The sequence below is a fragment of the Rhopilema esculentum genome, chromosome 6 (genome assembly GCF_057945365.1).
Source record: "Rhopilema esculentum isolate cy_ngs chromosome 6, ASM5794536v1, whole genome shotgun sequence".
NCBI classification, from domain to species: domain Eukaryota; kingdom Metazoa; phylum Cnidaria; class Scyphozoa; order Rhizostomeae; family Rhizostomatidae; genus Rhopilema; species Rhopilema esculentum.
The window spans coordinates 1,720,695-1,738,262 of record NC_142820.1 but is presented as its reverse complement, the minus strand read 5'-3'; the positions used below and the strand labels follow the sequence as shown (position 1 = coordinate 1,738,262).

The window sequence follows — 17,568 nt, the reverse complement described above, 5'->3', positions numbered from 1 at the left end:
TGCATTGAATAATTAACTGTTTGCGTTTACCCGGGGTGCCAGAGCCTCAGGGAATCAAAGGATGAAGAACGGGGGAAGGAATTGCGAAGGAGAATGGAAGAGGAAAGGGGTCATCCTAGTGATATTTTCGATGTTCTGTATGCAGGTCATCTTTTCATCCCTTTTCATTCTTTCGCATCCTCTTTATTGAAATTGGTATCTTCTCTGTCCACTTTTTTGTGTCCATTCGGCTACATGACTTGCCCATTTGAGTTTTCTGCAACGTCAAACCATTAGGTTTGTTACCTTAAGCTTTCATTTGTCCACTTGCTCAGGCATGCGATGCTATGACTCCAACCATTAATATTTTCTTCAAATTAAAAGCATTGATTTTTTCTCATGAATCAACGTATTCCCAAAATCGTTGCCCTCCTGTAGCTATTCTTCTGTCAATTTGTTTCGTACTTTCATATTCATTCAAACCTTGGTTGAGACAAGTATTGAAAGCCTAACCAATTTATTCTCTATATTATTTAATCAAAAATTGTATATAGGTAATTATACCTAGTATGATACTGAAATTTGTGAAGCATAACGCTACTGTTTGCTTGGGTTAGTTAGTATGAGGGGCGTTGTGGATAGGCGAGACACCGGGAGATTGAGTTTATAAAACCCAGGAAAATATTTTATGTGAACAAAACCCTTGGTCAAAAAATACCTCACTTAAATGTAGACTCAAGTTCATGGTTTAGAATTAATTAGAAACTAGGGTCCCATGAAAGGGATGCATGCCTAAACTATGAACACAAGGCCGCTGAAAGGGGGGGCAAGGAGCAAGGAGGGGCAAACTGCCCAAGGGTACGAAGTCTAGAGGGCAGTTTTAAGGTCAGGAATTCCATTTAAAGCACTGCATTTTAACAATAATGCAACCTTCCTCACCACCTTCCTCAATTTCGCTTTGTTTCTTCAACCTTCCTCCGGCCAGTAGCCGTGGGGCGGTGATGTTTTCCTTCCTGACAAATATAGCAGATGAACCTTTGAAAATGCTCAAAACGGACATCTTTTTTATTTTCCAGATACGTACCATTTTTTGGCGACCTGTGGATTGTGGTTGGAGATGTCATTCAAAAGAGCGGGCCACCTTCTGACACTGCAAACGGGGCTATTTGGGTCAAAATTTGATGGAATAATTTGGCATATTTGGGTCTAAATTTGCTTGGACTGTAACCAGAAGCGTGACTTAAATAAGTGAGTCGACTATATACGGTTTTTATATCTATTTTTCATGGATGATATAGGGTGTATTTTTTAAATTTCTGTAGGTTTTCAAGCTTTTATTTGCCAGATGAAAAGTATGTCATCGATAAATCTTTTCCAAAATATTCGACTACGCCCCATCGGGGCATTTCTCTAGATATGTTGTTCTATTTTTGACATGAATATGTTGGCATAATCTGGGGCTTAAGGGAGGTAAATAAAATTTACCATTACACTCTTCTTTATAACAGCCAATAAATTGAAGTTCAGGCTGGTTGTTCTTAATTTGTTCTCAACTTTTTACCAATTTTGAAGCTCGCGTTCTTATAAAACGAGAGTGTAAATGCAATATAATTATGTTTCAGAATAAAAACACCATCTATTGTATTTTATATACAGCAGGGTAGTTTCCCAATTATGATTTCTGATGGCATTGAGGGAAGCTTCGACGTACCTAATTTTCGGCGTACCTAAACAAATGCCCCAAAGGACCTTCGGCGTACAGTTGACATGAAATGTACCCTGGATGCTCTTTGAATCTTGGATGGAGGGTTGCCTCACTCATTCAAAAACGTTCTCTTGCTCAACTCCCAAGGTTATGCAAGCACATCGGTGAACTTGTGGGCACTTGTGAGCAAGGACCTATTTTAGTGTTACGGGGACTGAGGGCCAGTTCCCAACATTTCCAACTTTTGCCAGGGCAAAATTTTTTTGCAGGGCAAATATGCAGCCACCCCCCAGTGCAAATATGCAGCCAGCCCCCAGTGCAGCCACCCTCAAAGTATAAAGTGATGCCCCTGGGTGCAGGGGCGCAAATGCAAATTTTTTTAGGGGGTTGTTCTTTGAAGGGACCGAGTTTTCGCCACGACAGACCGATTTTTGAGATATAGATATTGTCGGGGCCGCTCTCCAGGGCCGTCGCGAGGCAGGCCTTGTTGAGGAGGGGAGTGGAGGGGGGGGGGGGGGGTGGATAACAAATTTACCTGATTGAAATATGATTGCCTGAAATTATATAGTTGCTGTCACAAACCTCCGCAATATATTTTGTGAATCTAACTCTGTATATAATTCGCCACATATATTTTTATATGATAATAACGGACTTTCCTAATAGTTTTGTCAAATCTCTATATCGGAACGGGTAAAGGATATAGTTACTACCCGAGGCGGCACCATGGTTGCCGCCAAAGGAGGAGGAAATTTTCGAGTTTTGATGCTTCCAGTTCCCTGGAAAATGCACTTTTTAAGCAAATTTAACCAAAGCAGTCCTCCTAACCCTATTGAAAATTCTTTCTTGCAAACAAATTGAACAGCAGTTAGAAACAACTGGTACAATTTCGCTATGGTCTTGAAAAAAACCATGTTGTCAGTTACTTTTACAGTAAACAAGGCTGGTTGTCAATTTGGATCACTCTTTTCATCTTAGCATGCCTTTTGAATGTTCAAAAAAACCCGGCTTTCATTGTGAATTGCAGTTCGAGAAACTTTGGGGAAAATGGAAATAAGGCATAATTTCACCTAAAGAGGGCCTGGATTTTTAGATTCAATGCCAACAAGAATATCATATTTAATTTAACCAACGGAGCAACTACCTTTGCTTGAACCTTCATTTATTTTATGACAGGCAGGTCTCTGAAATACCTAAAGCGTTTCTTCCACCGTGCGGATTTTACCTGAAATTTCCAATTGAGATACTATTGAGGGAATGTGACTGCTGCTCTCGCATTCATTTTGAAATTTGCGCATCCAACGCCGCGCATAGCACGGAAACAAGATAAAGCTTGTACATATGGCGAAAAAGTTTTTGTTGTCGGTGGCAGCTAGAGTTTTTTTTCCAAAGCAGCGCTGGTTGGGACCGGACTGGACCGATTCTGTCCCCTGTCATTTTTCGGTGATTAGCCCTTCCTAGAAAATGTGCCCACTATATGCCTTACTTTACTGCAATACAGCATGGTACCAGCAAAATTGGGACCAGCTTTGGGTGTGATAGACAGATATACTAAGCAGATGGCTAGATCGGGACCGACTTTATTGCTATCAACTTTCAACTGGGACCGGCTAGTGAAATTATTGGGGGGTGTGACACCCCCCGACACCCCCCCTCTCCTCATTTGCGCCTCTGCCTGGGTGATTGGTCAGATCCCAGCTCCTGATATACACCAGTGCAAAAAAAGCTGATTAAACAGAATGTGGATTTTTTACTTCTCAGGATACCTTTCCTAAACCTGTCCCATGATTTTCTTTATTATGAATCCCTTTCATCCATTTCCGATTTCACACAGATCTAGCATAATTTGACAACTGTGGCATTATTCCGAAATTTTGATCTGATCACGCTGTTCCCGGGTGTCATTCTAAAAATATTATAGTAATCTACAAGAATATTTTCAGAAGAAACCATTTGCACTCGAGGCTCGTGCAAGAGTGAGGCAGACTTCGACAAAATTCGAAAATACAGCATGTGAGAGTATGGCTTTGCCACAATAGTATGGTAAGAAATTTGAGTCTTTCTATAGATATGAAGCATTTTTATTTTTGTGAAATGTCTTACAACTTCCTTAGAATATGATTATTATAAATTATTTATTTAATAAGGGTAATGCAATTTAATTACAGGCTTGGAGGTTAGATTTTAGTTCAGGCCTCTAGCTAGAATTCAATGGCAGTTGCACGATAAATTTTTGTAAAATTACGAATGCACTCTTGCACACCCGAAAGATGGGAGTGGTTTTGGGTGTGTCTCAAATTATAAATCTTTTTCAAATACGACAATATGACTTTCTAAATTTTTTCGCATCCAACTGATATTGGGAAAAAGTGTGTCATTCTAAATTAAATGATCTTATTTTTATTTTATTTTTATTTATTCTATTTAGTCTTATTTAAACACAATACCCTATCGGCTATTTAACAAATTAGCTAAAAGACAATAACTAAAGCTGCTCTTTCAAGGGGTCGTGTTTACGTCATTTCAAGAACTTCTTCAATCTTACTTTAACGGAGCTCAATGAGGCAGAATCTCGTATTTGTTTTAGGATCTCGTTCCAGGTACTTGCTCCCTGGTATCCAAACTTAGACTTTTTGCTGTATTCAAGACAAAGCCGAGGAATTTCGAAATCATCAATTTTTCTTGTGGTATATTTCAAAATATTTGACCTAGGAGTTAATTTATTTTTGAGGTTCTCAGTGCAGGTTCTTGGAGATCAGGGCTCCAGAGAAGTTTTAGTGGCCCTGGGGCAAAACTAAAAAACTTGGCCCCTTCCTAGCGAAGCAAGCAGAAAAGCTTTTGTGATTAGGTTCTTTAGATTAGTTTGAATGTACTTGGCTAACTTGAGAATAGTTTTTAAATTGTTTAAAATGTTTTTTTGTTTGATTAATTCTATTTCTAAAGTTGGAATTTCTCCATGAAGCTCCCTAGGCCCTTGGGCAATTTGCCCCCTTGAACCCTTCTCAGCAGCTCTGCTTGTGATAATCCTTAAAAGACGTTATTTCTAAAATTATTCATTTGCTTGCTGGACCTTTAGGAATTTGAATAACAGCCACTGATGGTAGTGGCAGGTAAGCATCAACCATTGCAACTCTCAATCATTGAATTTTCCTGAGATGTGAAATTTATGTAAACAGGATAAGTGCCAAAAAATTTGCACACACTCAAAAATAACTGGAAATTTGATGTACATTCAAATGTGCACAGATATCACAATTGCCCTCTTGTACTCCTGGGTAATATCTTGTGCACTCCTGAGATCTCATCAAAAACTGCCATGAAATCTAATTGAAAAATATATTGAAAGTGTAGCACTGAGCCTTGAGGAAGACCAGTTCAAAATGGCAGCTAATCTAGTAAAGACCAAGTGTTATGTTTTTTAGAACATAAGGAGGAACTAAAAATTGTCCTTGAGATCAGCAAGAAAGCAATCCCACTAACAAAGTCTTGTCATATAAAAATAGGCCACATGGGGGTGTTTCACGGGTCTTGCTTACTTTTTGGGTTTATTTGTGCATGCATTGGTGTGCAATACAAACTGAACAGCTTTTTATCTGGCTTTTTTCATTCCTGTTATCAAGAAATATAGGGTACTGCTTTCAAGGAAATCTTTTGTGTTATATATATACTGAACAGCAAGGAAATTGATGGAGAAACTGTTCTTTTTCTTCTTCTAAAATGAAAATGTATTTAATTGTTGAGTATCTTTTCCAGGAAGTATTTATAGAATTGTTGTGCAATCATTTAAAGATATCTGAACTGAGAAAATTTTCAATTTTTCACAGAAAGCTACCTGTCCATGATTTTTGCCATGCAATGTCACTGACTTTAGTATCATTGCAAAAGGTAGTGGATATCATTGCAAATTTTCATCGAAAAATATCTTACCATTTGATCAGGCCACCTTTCATAATGATATGGACAATGATTTTTAATTTAACAAAACAGAAATAACTGCCTTTTAATATCGTGACTTTGACTCTCCCTGTCTTAGAAACTTATTTGAAACATATTTTATAACTTTGAGGCTGTTGAATTTTTATGAAATTTGCCTCAGAAATTTTTTGCTCTGCCAATGTGATACCTTAACCACCCTGGATAATTTGGGCATGTGTGAAGGCATTCACATGCAATCCCATGTCTTATATTGCAAACTAGGAGTTTAACTCTAAGCTCAAATTTGATGCACCTGCCAATGCCCTTTGCAAAAAAGGAAACAGGAATGTAAGCACTTTCTTGTGAGTCACCTCATATCTAAACCAAGGTCAGGGAAGATCCTCTTGAACACATTTGTCATGTTCAATTCCAACCTTTGTACCTTAATTCTTATGTGCCAAGGAAAGACATCCAGCAATCAAGTAAAAGTAGAATGTGTTCTGGAAAGAACACTGCAAATTTTGCAAGACAATGCCATTTTAAGAACGTCTTGAAAAAACACGCAAACGAAAATTCCACACAAAAAACCTTCAAAAATTGGTGCTTCAATTTTTCAAGTGCCTCTCACAACAAAATCCATCACTCATTTGAACATTTTCTGCATGCAAGGAAATGAAATATAAATTGCAAAAAAGAATCTGATGCAAGTACCAAAAAGAAGTTCAAGCGCAAAAAGGGTCTTGACTGGTGATTCATTGGTTAATATTTTGCATTTTCTGCTAAAGTCCCCCCTCCCCCAAGCCCTCTCCTGCTCGTAGTGCTTTTAATATAGCACCAAGAAAACACATTGACGTTCCACATTTGCTATGATGGCTTAGGCTGTTATTTTTTCCAGTATCCAGGAAAAGCTCCATGTGTCTTTCAGATGCCTGTTGATAAAAAAATTTGTTTCGATAGGTTATAGAAGCAATGTCATCAGCATTTGGCATGCTCTGCAAGTAGACTGTACTTTAAAGTAGTGTATTCTTTATTTAGGAACTTTTGATTAAACCCTTCAGTTTATTTCAAGTGGCTTTATTTGAATCTTGACTTTCAGGTCTGAAGAGATCGCTATGGCTGAATCAAGTCTTATCAAAACAACATATGTGAAAAGAAAGAGCTCATTCTCATCTTTAATTGAATGTTTGTTTTGTCCAAAATCATTCATTTCTACTGAAAATGGTGCAAAGAATCCTGTTCTGCCTCACCTTCTCAAAGAACATAAATTTGTCATTGCAGAAGTCCAGAATATAACCAATTTCCCAAGGTTTGTTTTGATTTCCAGGGCAGCTGGTATTCCAATATTTAGCCTAATCCAGTAGTTAAATTTGAGCAGATATAGAGCAGAAATGATTTCAGATATAAGTTTTGCTTTATGTTTCTGGTATATTTGTCCAGAGCGTTATCATGGCACCAGGCAATAAGCAAAATGAGGGTTAAATGTATTTGTTGTTGTACTTTCTAGTTTTTTATCCAGTATCAGGCCTATGTAACAAAGTTCCATCTACAAAAAGCTTTAGTGAATTTATTCCAATTACAGCAAAGCTTTTAATCGCAAAATGACCTTGAGCAGTTTTGTAATTTGTGTAAGTTGTATTACTAAACATTAAACTAGACGTTGGTTGCTAGCTTTTCCTGCTCTCATTTGCTAAAAAATCATTTTTTTGCTAGAAAATAATTGTGCACTTGAAATGCCTTGAAATGCCTTGATATGACTTCTAAAACAACTACTGTACCTAAATGCCTTGACATGCCTTGATATGACTTCTAAAACAGAGTTGAAAATGATTCAAATGAATACTGCAGTTTTAGGTATGCCAGTTTGATTGCAAAAGCAACCTGTTAAGCAGTGTTATTATTTGGGGCTGGCCCAAGGCTTTGTGGCTTTGGGAAAAAATCAGAGCTCTAGATTTATATAGTGTAAAGATATTACAAAAATACCACAGAACTGCAACTGCCATTACTTGTATGCCCATTTGGTGAATTGTCAAAGTGTGAATTTGTTGCTACCCTTTCGAATGCAAAGCCATGTAAATTACACTGCATAACATAGTCAAATTTACATCAAAGTGGCAAAAAGCTGAAAATTTATGTACTTGTTTATTTAGTTCAAATCAAAAGTTTAAAACGCTTGCAACTGAAAACAAACCTTTACGACTAGCAGGTTAGTTTCCTTTAGATTAGCCAATCAAAGAAGGTTTTCAGTTTTTTTCCATACCCGTTGCTCTGTGAAGTGCAGTTTTAACTCGAACATCTTTTCCCTTTTTTACATAGCTATATGTACTACTGGAAGAAAAGGCTTGCAGAGGTGCCAATCACAGATGTTTGCGCTGTCATAAAAAGTAACACAAAGGATGGTGATTTAGGTATGATTCGAAATTATTAAGTGATCAGTTAAGGGTAACAGGATAACTAAAACAGCTTTAAAAGTAACTAAAATATTTGGTCAGATTTTAGTTATTTGTGCATCTCAACCAAAATTTTCTATCAAGTTTTATTGGCAAATTGATACGTCAAGGAGACAAAATAATGTCGATATTTTGCTTTCGGCCCTATACCCACACAAGGGGAAAGTTTAAAAACCGAAAAGCCTCAGTCCTCCTTCGATTTTTCGCTGGTTTGCCCCCACCTGAGGGATTGGAACTAGCTATAGAACAATAGAATTCCAGCATGGCGTCGTAATCTCGGAGATGGTCTATCAAGAAGAGTTTCTAGAGTTTAGAGTTTACAAGCCTTAGGAAGAAAAGACAAGCTCTGGGACCAGTAAAGAGAAGCTGTTGTTACTGTAAAGCTCTACTAAGCCCCCCTCTTTTTTAAGCAAAAATTTCAAACAAGCACCACTCTCTATTGAGCCCCCCTCTTTAGCCCCTAGATATGCGATAGCTTATGATGTTTTTACTTGCAATGCTTCCAATTTCTAATTTCATATGATTAAGAGTTCAGTTTCCTCAGTCTCTAACCGCCTTCGCAATGAACACAATGCTGTGCATGTTTCTGGAACAACCATTCCATTCCCTTCCCTTCTTGGTCCTGTTTGTAAGAATGTGTGGAAGCACTGAGACAGTCTTTTCGCTCGAAAAAAATACAGAGCAATTTAAATTATGCGCATTAAGTGGGTTTGTTGATGGGTTTGATGGTGATATGACCAATTCTAAAAGTTATTTACGCTGATGTTAGGACGAAGTTTGTTAAGAAGATATCCCAGGGTTATCAATCCTATTGATTCTGATGAAGATGAGGGCATTATACTTAACTTATGTAAATAAACTTTCAAAGCTGCTAGGAAAGGTTTCTCTATAGAATTCAGAGAAAATGCATAAGAACATTTTTATATCATTTTATTTTTTGAATTATTGAACCCCCCCCCCCCCAGCCCACTCTAATAAGCCCCCTTTTAGGACTGGGAAAATAAATAAGCACCCCAGGGGCTTAATAAAGCTTCCACGGTAACCTAGAGTTTACGATTATGACAAATAGACCGGAAAAGATAGGCACAGGAAGACTGTCAGGTAATTCTGACACGTCTTAGGGGGCCAAAGATAATATCTATGGTTCCCTAACATCAATCTCCATTAAAAAGTCTGTAATATTTGAATGGGTCAGCAACACAAGCCTGATTAGAAGGAGTCGATGAGACTTTGTAAGGCTTGAGTTGTTGATGGGGTGAATTACTTTTGACTGGATTTTGTCAAGAAGACAGATAGAATGAGAAAGGGCCATTCTTATTATGAAAGCAGCACTACAAGAAAGAACGTGTTCGAGATTTGTATAAGCCAAAATATGTCTGGGTAGCAAGTACCCACACGTCCTAGAGATAGACCCAAGTTTTATAGATGTACATTTAAGAATAGAAGAAAGTTGGGATTTCCTATTAAGATTGGATGATATAGAAAGGCCACGTTGTGAAAGGGCGGTAGAATGTCAAGATTATGCTTACTTTAAATGAAAACTTTGATGGTTTCTCTTTGATTGAACCAATCCAGATTGTTTTTATTTCCTTTTCAATTATTGGCAAATCATCAGTAAGCATTGAGGCTGAAATGTTCATTTGAAAGGGAATGTTTATAGCATGATTTTGTTGTGAATCGGAGAAAAACGAGCTCAGATAGGCATCATCAGCGAAGGTAGAAGAAAGTAGAGTAGAAGAATGAACAAAACAACATAAGAGGATGAATAAAACGGAATAACATCACGGAACACTATAATTAATTGAATAAGGATTTGAAGTGTAGCCATCAACTCTAAAGGCAAAAGATCTATTAGAGAGCAAATTCACTTGATAAGGGTGTGCAGGCCGTACATTAGGAGTTTGGAAATAATAACTTTGCACAAAAATGTGTTGAATAAGCGAGAAGGTCACCAGTAGAACTAAAACAGTCCTCTTGCCAACAACGATTTATGGCATTTTCCTTTATGATTTTGGCAAAGTGGAAACAATTTGCAAAATAGCATGGCTTACATGCGGAAAATGGTTCAAGTTTTGACGAAATTAATTAAAAGTTTTGTTTTTTAGGAGAAACAGAAGATTTTTATCTATTAACAAATTTTTTGCCAGAAGACAGTGCTTTGAGAGAGCAGTTGAAGGAAGATGAAATAGTAAGTACAAATCATATGCTTACTATCTTGCAAATATACTTTGGAGTCCAGTTTGGGCCTTTAGCCTGAGGGTGCCTCTTCAAGTTGCAAATCAAAGAGAAAGATGCGGTGAAAAAGGTCTCAAATGCAAAAATCACCGTTATTGCATGCCATTAACCATCAACTAGAAGCTGTAAACATCTTAAAATCAATACAGTAGGCATAGTTGACTTTCTGAATTTTTAGAACGTAGTCTCAAAGGCTTTATTATAAACAAAGTTGCTGTTCTATCTATTTTTGCTACTGATTTTTCCAGCGAAGAAAACTTGATCAATGAGCTTAGATTTATTCTGACGATAGGGGTTTTTTTCTATGAGAATGTGCTTCCTCACGCTCAAATAGCTCTTGAACTGTTTACAAGAAACTCTAGCCCTAAGTTTCGGACAAGCCCCACTTTGTCAAGAAAACAAGTCGGGAGTCCTCTTCGCCTTGTTAAGACATAAAAGATACAAGGGCTATCTTTAAGAAAGTAACATTTGCAATGTGTATATCCAGATGTATTGAGAATATTCCGATTTGATGCCTAATTACATTTGATATTGCCAAAAGTGATTTTCCAAATGACTAGTTTCCATGAATGGTTAAAAGTTGGTTAGATCTCCAGATCTGCCAAATTTATTCATTTCGCATGTTTTTGTAACGGCACGTCTCGATAAATTGTTCAGAATGACCTAGCCGAGACAAGGGAGTGCTGTTTGTTTGATGTTTTAAATGTAAGATGCTTTGAATTTTTCTAGGCTAGTATTTTAGAAGAACAGCAGAAAGAAAGATCAGACAAATCTTTCAACCGAAGATGTTTGTTCTGCAAGCAGCAGTTTAAAGAAAATAGGTATTATACATAATTTTGGAGTATTTTTTATTTCATTTTAATATGTTCGTTTTGACGTGAATTCAAGAGAAGTGCAAGCTCCTCATTAATTATCAGGATTATTCAAAAAATATTTCTGAAATCTTGAGAAACTACTAGAGAGGTTTACAGAATATTAAATATTAGTATGCTTTTTAGGAGTTTTAAAGAATATCGACAAGTTTTTGATTTAGTTGAATACCATACACCTTTGATAAAATAATTTGTAGTTGACCATCTTATTGTTGATTGAGCCTTGTCGAATGGTGCTGTTGATGATGAGTGGCATTATTTTATTTGCACAAACTTTGATATTATTTTACAAATTAAAATGAGCAAAATTTTCAATGAAATACAGCCTTGCACAATGTTGTTGTAAAAAACATTTTTGACTGCATAGATATCTCTCATATGAAAGGAATTAACAAACATGAAAATAACAACAAAATCTCATTTATGTCAGTAATGAGAGCTTTTTTCTTAAAATGGTACAAGTGTCTGTCAATGACCTTTAGCAATAGTAAGGTCAGGTATAGCCATAGCCACTCCCATTTTCAGCAAGGTATTTTAAAGCTGCTAAAGGAATATTTTACCACTTAAAAAGCAACTTTTCACGCTCAAATTCCAAAATATTTTTTTTTTCATCAACATGTGTCATTTCTATGGAATGTTCATATATCTCAATGTATAAAGATATTGTTCCTAATATTGGTTAATTGTGGATATTTTGTTCTAGTTTTTCTAGTATAAGTTATTGTGAGGTATCACCTAGGCTTTGTGTTCTAACTGTTTCGTTCTGGTTTATCAGAAATATGAACTTCACTTTTGATATTCTCTACAGGAATGAACTCTTTGAGCATATGATCAAGAAACACGCATTCAATATCGGCAATCCAGATAATATCGGTTTGTTTATTATCCAGTTTTTTTGTGTCTAGACTTAAAACTCCAAATTTATCATCCAACTTCTTTATTTTCCTTCTTTTTCTGAAGGCTTGAGTTGTGCAGTGTCAGAACAAGACTTCTATCTTTAAAGTTGCTTATGGCCTAAAAGTCAAATATTAAATATTTTGCAACAAGGAATGCACCTTTTTGCTATGGCAGGCTGTTGCCGCTTTTAATTGATACTTCGCAACTCATGTTATCAATTTCAAACAAATCTATCTCCTTTTTTTTAGTCCATGTCAATGAACTTCTGGACTCTCTTGCCGATAAGCTAAAAAGGTTTGTAAATTTTTAATGTTTTATTCCTCCAATATTTTTGCCGTACACAAGGCCGTGCATGTATTAAAAAATATTACGCATTTTCTTGCCATTAGTTGGTTAACTGATGAATGCTGTAATATATTTCTGTACTTTTCAACTATTTATTGATGTTCTCAACTTTAATGATTAAAGTATCTATATCTCGTTCTTTTTTTGGCATAATTTTAATTCCTGAACTATTGCATCTTTTTCAGTCTAACCTGCTTATTCTGTAACAAGCAATTTCAAGATTGGAACACGTTAAGAGAACACATGAGAAAGAAAAACCACAAAAGAATAGACCCAAAAGATAAATCATATGACAAATTCTATCTTATCAATTACTTGGTAAGTCCTTTTGTATTGCTTTTGTATAATCAATTGGTTTTGTATCTTTTTGTTAATTAGCTTGATGCTTATGGTTAAACTGTTTTGTGACGTGGTAAAGGTAATAAGTCATCTCGACCTGGGAATCTTGATAAAAAAATTATGATGCACAATTGGTTACCGCAAGAAAAAGGCGATTGTCATCTTATGTCTTATTTTCAAACAACCCAAGGCATCCTTTATTGTTTGTGACAATTTTTTGTTGCTTTTGTAGATTTTACTCTTTATAATTTAAAACTTTTCAATTGCGTTTTACCACCCCTCCTTTCCCTTAATTGCCCATCAAACCTACTCTGTATCTTACAGCACCAGGCACCGCGCAGCCATTGGGCTAGCAGGGGCTGTCGCCCTCCCACTTTTTCCAACTTTTTGTTGTTATATGGGAACCCAAATGGAAACACCTTCGCAAACAGAATCATCCTAGAAGCAACTTTTTCTTTCATTAAAACTACTGGACGTCTCAATTAAACTTTCTGGAAAAACAGCAGCCTAACCCCTATTTTTTTCTCTTTTTCTCTTTTTCTTTGTTTTTTTCTCTTTGTCTTGATTTATCGTGTATATGTATTTTACCTTTCTTTTATTGTTTATTTACCGTTTTTATTTCTTGGAACGTTGTAAGAGGTATTTGTAGTGAGGACTCGCTGCCCCTGCGTCTTTCCTCGCTACAAATGCCAAAGTATCATGCATTAACCTTGCTGTTTTTAAACTTTTGATTGATAAAAAAAAACTTTTTCCAATAATATGTAAGAAAATATTTTGGAAAGTTTACTCTAACGGATTCTAAGTAGTAGCAGTTCTTCTTGACTGAGACTTCTTTTTGTTCATTTCCTAGGAATTCAATCTTGTTTAATGATATGTTTTATTTTCTAATTTGGTTAGCTTTCTCTGTAATTATCCTCAGGCTACTTCTATCTATATTTCTATAATAATTGATATATTTTCTAAATCAGACTGTTTATAAGAGGAAATAAGCAAGGTCTTTCTAAAAGGGGAGTTTTTTGGCGTTTTAGAAGGCGTACACACACAAGCCCGCGCATACAATATTCTTGCATTCATCCCTGCTTCTTTGATCACTACATCTGTGCCTTTAATACTTTATGGGAATAATTGCTTTTATATATAAATATTTTAAACATTTTATCCTCAAGTCTTTGATTAAAAGAAAAAACTATACTTAAATATTTCTTATTTCGTAGGAACCAGGGAAGGATTGGGAAGAACTGCAAGCTGAATCCGAGGAAGAAGTCGAGAAAGCAGAAGAGTAATGCTCCATTCATTTACAGCTTTTAAACATCATTAAGCGTCATATCATATTGAAAATGGAATGCATGAATCGAGGCAACATCGAAATACAATATAATTTTTAGAAAAGCTAATTTTGCTCTCTAAAAATGTTTGATGGTTCTGTTGTAAGCCAGCATCAATGCATTGGCACGTTGAAAATCTAAATTGTTTTTCCTTGTTTTCAGGGATTGGAGTGGATGGAACGAGCAAGTGGAAAGCACCTTTTCTTGCCTGTTTTGTGACTTGTCTTACAAAGACATGGGAAACATTTTGATTCATATGCAGGTATTTGGATATGCGGTTCATTCTTGTATTACGTAATGTGAATATGTATGATAAAGAAAGCTGCAAAAGTCTTCAGAGCCTAGGAACCAAGTTCCCAAAAAATCTTCATAGTTCGCCGAAAGTTTTTCATCAAAACAGCTAGATCATACTTGCATAATTCAAAATTGTGCCCAAGCAAGGGGAGGTTTCTAATAATTTCTTTCCCAATAGCTTTGGCATTGTAAGCTTGTTACTGTCTCTTAAAAAGCTAAAAACCTTGCAGTCTTTTTTGCAGTATTGAAGCACAAATATGGGAAAACGAATAGTGTTGGATGTTGATAAGTTATCCCCTTTTGTGATAAGGGATTATGACGCCGGTAATTTGTTTGCTAAGGGCCTAAAACATTAACAAAAATTTCACAAAATTTTGTTTAGCATATGTATGGTTAGGGAACTTTTGACAAGATCTAGGGTTACCCTTAAACTGAATTTGTAGAGAAACTGAAAAGCCTTCTTGTAGGTGTTACATAAAATTCTGATAATCATGCTTTTTTATGCACTTTTACAAAGGCCAATTTCCGAAAGATGATTTAAGTTAACCGCACAAAATAAGCGGAAGATACACTCTAGCATGGGCTATTACCGCAGATGATAAAGGAATTGAAAACACCAATCACTTAAAGTTGCAAAACCAAACCAGACTGAAAATTACATACTTTGTTTTAAATGTTTGCAGAATTGTTCAATCCAGTGCCTTAAACCAGCACAATATTTTCTCCCATTAAACGGGTTTCCAGAAAGAGAATTATTTTATAGCCTTGATAAGGAACACTGTATGAATGGAGCAGAACTGCAACGTTTGTTCAAAATGACGCATATCAGCGGTGCATTTTTCAGACATTGTTGATAATTTCAAAGTTTTTGTTGGGCGTTTGTTTAGAAGCGGCTACGGGAAGGACTGTCACACTCCTTCAAGCAGAATAATTTTGATTCAATATTAGGTCTGATAGCTCCTTATAGTATACGGTACTCTTTTAAAGTTTAGGATATTTCTCCAAATAAATTTATCTTGAAGTCTAAGAGAAGTAAAATTGGTTATTCTCTAATTTGCAGGAAGAACATGACTTCGATCTCCAAAGTGTTAAAAGGCAGATGGGTAAGGTTTTTTGCTGCTTTGGTCTAGAAAGCGAAATATTTATTGCTTTTACTGAGATTTCTGTTGATTTTTGGATTTTATGGATCTTTCAAAAAAAAATATTCATCTATCATCAAGGAAGCACTCCTCGCAGGCAGGAAGCGTGTCCCAGAAACGTAACAATGAAGAACTTTCATTGCCCATATGGTTTAAATTTTAAGAAAGTCTCGTTTTTAAGAATTATTGCATTATCTCAAAATGTCGTTGCATTTTAGGCCTAGATTTCTACCTCCAAGTCAAAGCTGTCAATTACATCCGAAGACAGGTAGGCTCGTTGAGTCCATGAACTATCTTACAATATGCTGCCAAAACTGCCAGGCAGTTTGGCTACATTCTTACATTCCCCTTGATTATTTGTTCCTCCGCGTGTTTCCCACAACTTTTGCTATGCAGCAATCTTGATGAGATTGTGTAGAACCACAATCTATCTCAACCTACTGTAACAGAGGAATGGTGTCTCTTATTTTTATAATTTCCCGGTCTTGTTCATACAATGGGGTACTTTCTATTTGCACAAAATCTTTTTAGGACATCCTGTGAAAAAAATGAAGAATCTGAGTTTGTCCGTTGCATTAATGAACTGTTTCTTTTTATTGATAGTTCTGTTATTGCCTTTACAAGTTTTCAGGGCGTGGGTGTCAGTACCAGTAAAAAAAAGTTTCTTTGCAATAAATTGACGTTGCCGCAATTATCAGCTACCTGTTTAAGCAACAGGTCTATTTAACGCTTCTTTTCGTTGTTTTTTTATATTTTAGGTTGAGAAATTGAAGTGCCCATTTTGCCAGTTGCAATCTGGAAGTCAAAAAGAGCTGAATTTGCACATGGACAAAGAAACCCATTGTCGTCTGCCGGACGATAAAACGATCTGGGACCAGCCCGAGTAAGTCCAGTAACTGCAGCAATGATCAAGCAACTGCTGTACTTGAAGCTCAATTAAATTTTAGTTCAGATTCTTAAGTGACATGCCTGTCGACGAGAGGGGAAGGCAGGGGACGTATGGCCCAAGGTACCGTGCCGACAAGGCCCCCAAAAATATAACAAAGTTCCTAACATTAAAAACAACAATAACAATCACTGTTTTCATGATTTCATCGCGGGCCTAATCTTTCTCTTTGCCCCAGAAAAATTATTGGCCGGCCTGCAAAGTGACAATGAATTTCGTTTCATTTCATGCCTTGTTATTCAAGATTTTATGTGAAAATTAGATTCCCTGTAAGCTGTCATTAAATTTGATCCCGTTGCTTTAATCAAATATTCGCTACCTACGCATTACACTTCGGTGTGTGGGACAGGACATTTTTAAGTTGCCAATCCGAGTTCCACGCTTAAAACGACCGCCAGGCAACTTTTTTCTTTTACTTCTTCTTCTTTTACATCTTTACTTTCTTTTAAATCTTTCACGTCTTTTTTCAGATATTTTTTTCCCACTCTGGAAAATGATGGACTGCTTTGTTTTCTTGACGACGATAGCATAGAGGAGGATGAAATCACTGTTCTGGATAACGTCTTACCAGAAGATGTTCCTGACGTTCATTGACGTGGTTTTCGCGCGCTCATAGTGGATAATCCTGAGCTTGACAAAAAAATGGATTTGATTCAGGATTCAATGGATTTGATGCAGGATTCAATGGATTTGATGCAGGATTCAATGGATTTGATGCAGGATTCAATGGATTTTATGCAGGATTCAATGGATTTTATGCAGGATTCAATGGATTTTGGTGCTGGACAAAGATTTTGCTTAGAATTGCTTAGTTGTAGCTTGACATATTGCTTATTTGTGAAAGATAAGAAGCATGCATTAACGTAAGTATGAAAGGCATTTAGAATTTAACGTAAATCAAGATATTGGGGCAGTTATGCAGAAAATTATTATAATATTGAATGAATAGCAAGGAAATCGACTTTTCTGTCTTTTTTTATCACAATTTCAATCTTTCACCTTTTCTTTCCATATGTTGAATTGGAACAGGTTTTTGATAGAAGAGGCAAAACGCTGTGTAGTTTTGGTGCGAATCTTTCCACTTCAAACTTTATTAGCAGTTTTTTTATAATAACCTCGATAACTCCGGA

General features: G+C 36.2%; 1 protein-coding gene across 1 annotated transcript; it reads left to right on the top strand.

Annotated features, from left to right (window-relative positions):
* The first annotated feature begins 1,075 nt into the window (after positions 1-1,075).
* LOC135686773 (zinc finger protein 277) lies at positions 1,076-17,398 on the top strand. The gene is made up of 15 exons (XM_089108911.1): positions 1,076-1,227; positions 3,628-3,727; positions 6,696-6,905; positions 7,913-8,004; positions 10,152-10,234; positions 11,011-11,102; positions 11,962-12,026; positions 12,299-12,344; positions 12,581-12,713; positions 13,949-14,013; positions 14,222-14,321; positions 15,414-15,456; positions 15,711-15,760; positions 16,251-16,375; positions 16,909-17,398. Exons 3-15 carry the CDS (start codon positions 6,712-6,714, stop codon positions 17,030-17,032), a joined length of 1,212 nt encoding a protein of 403 aa, XP_088965037.1. The 5' UTR covers positions 1,076-1,227; positions 3,628-3,727; positions 6,696-6,711; the 3' UTR covers positions 17,033-17,398.
* The last annotated feature ends 170 nt before the right edge of the window (positions 17,399-17,568 follow it).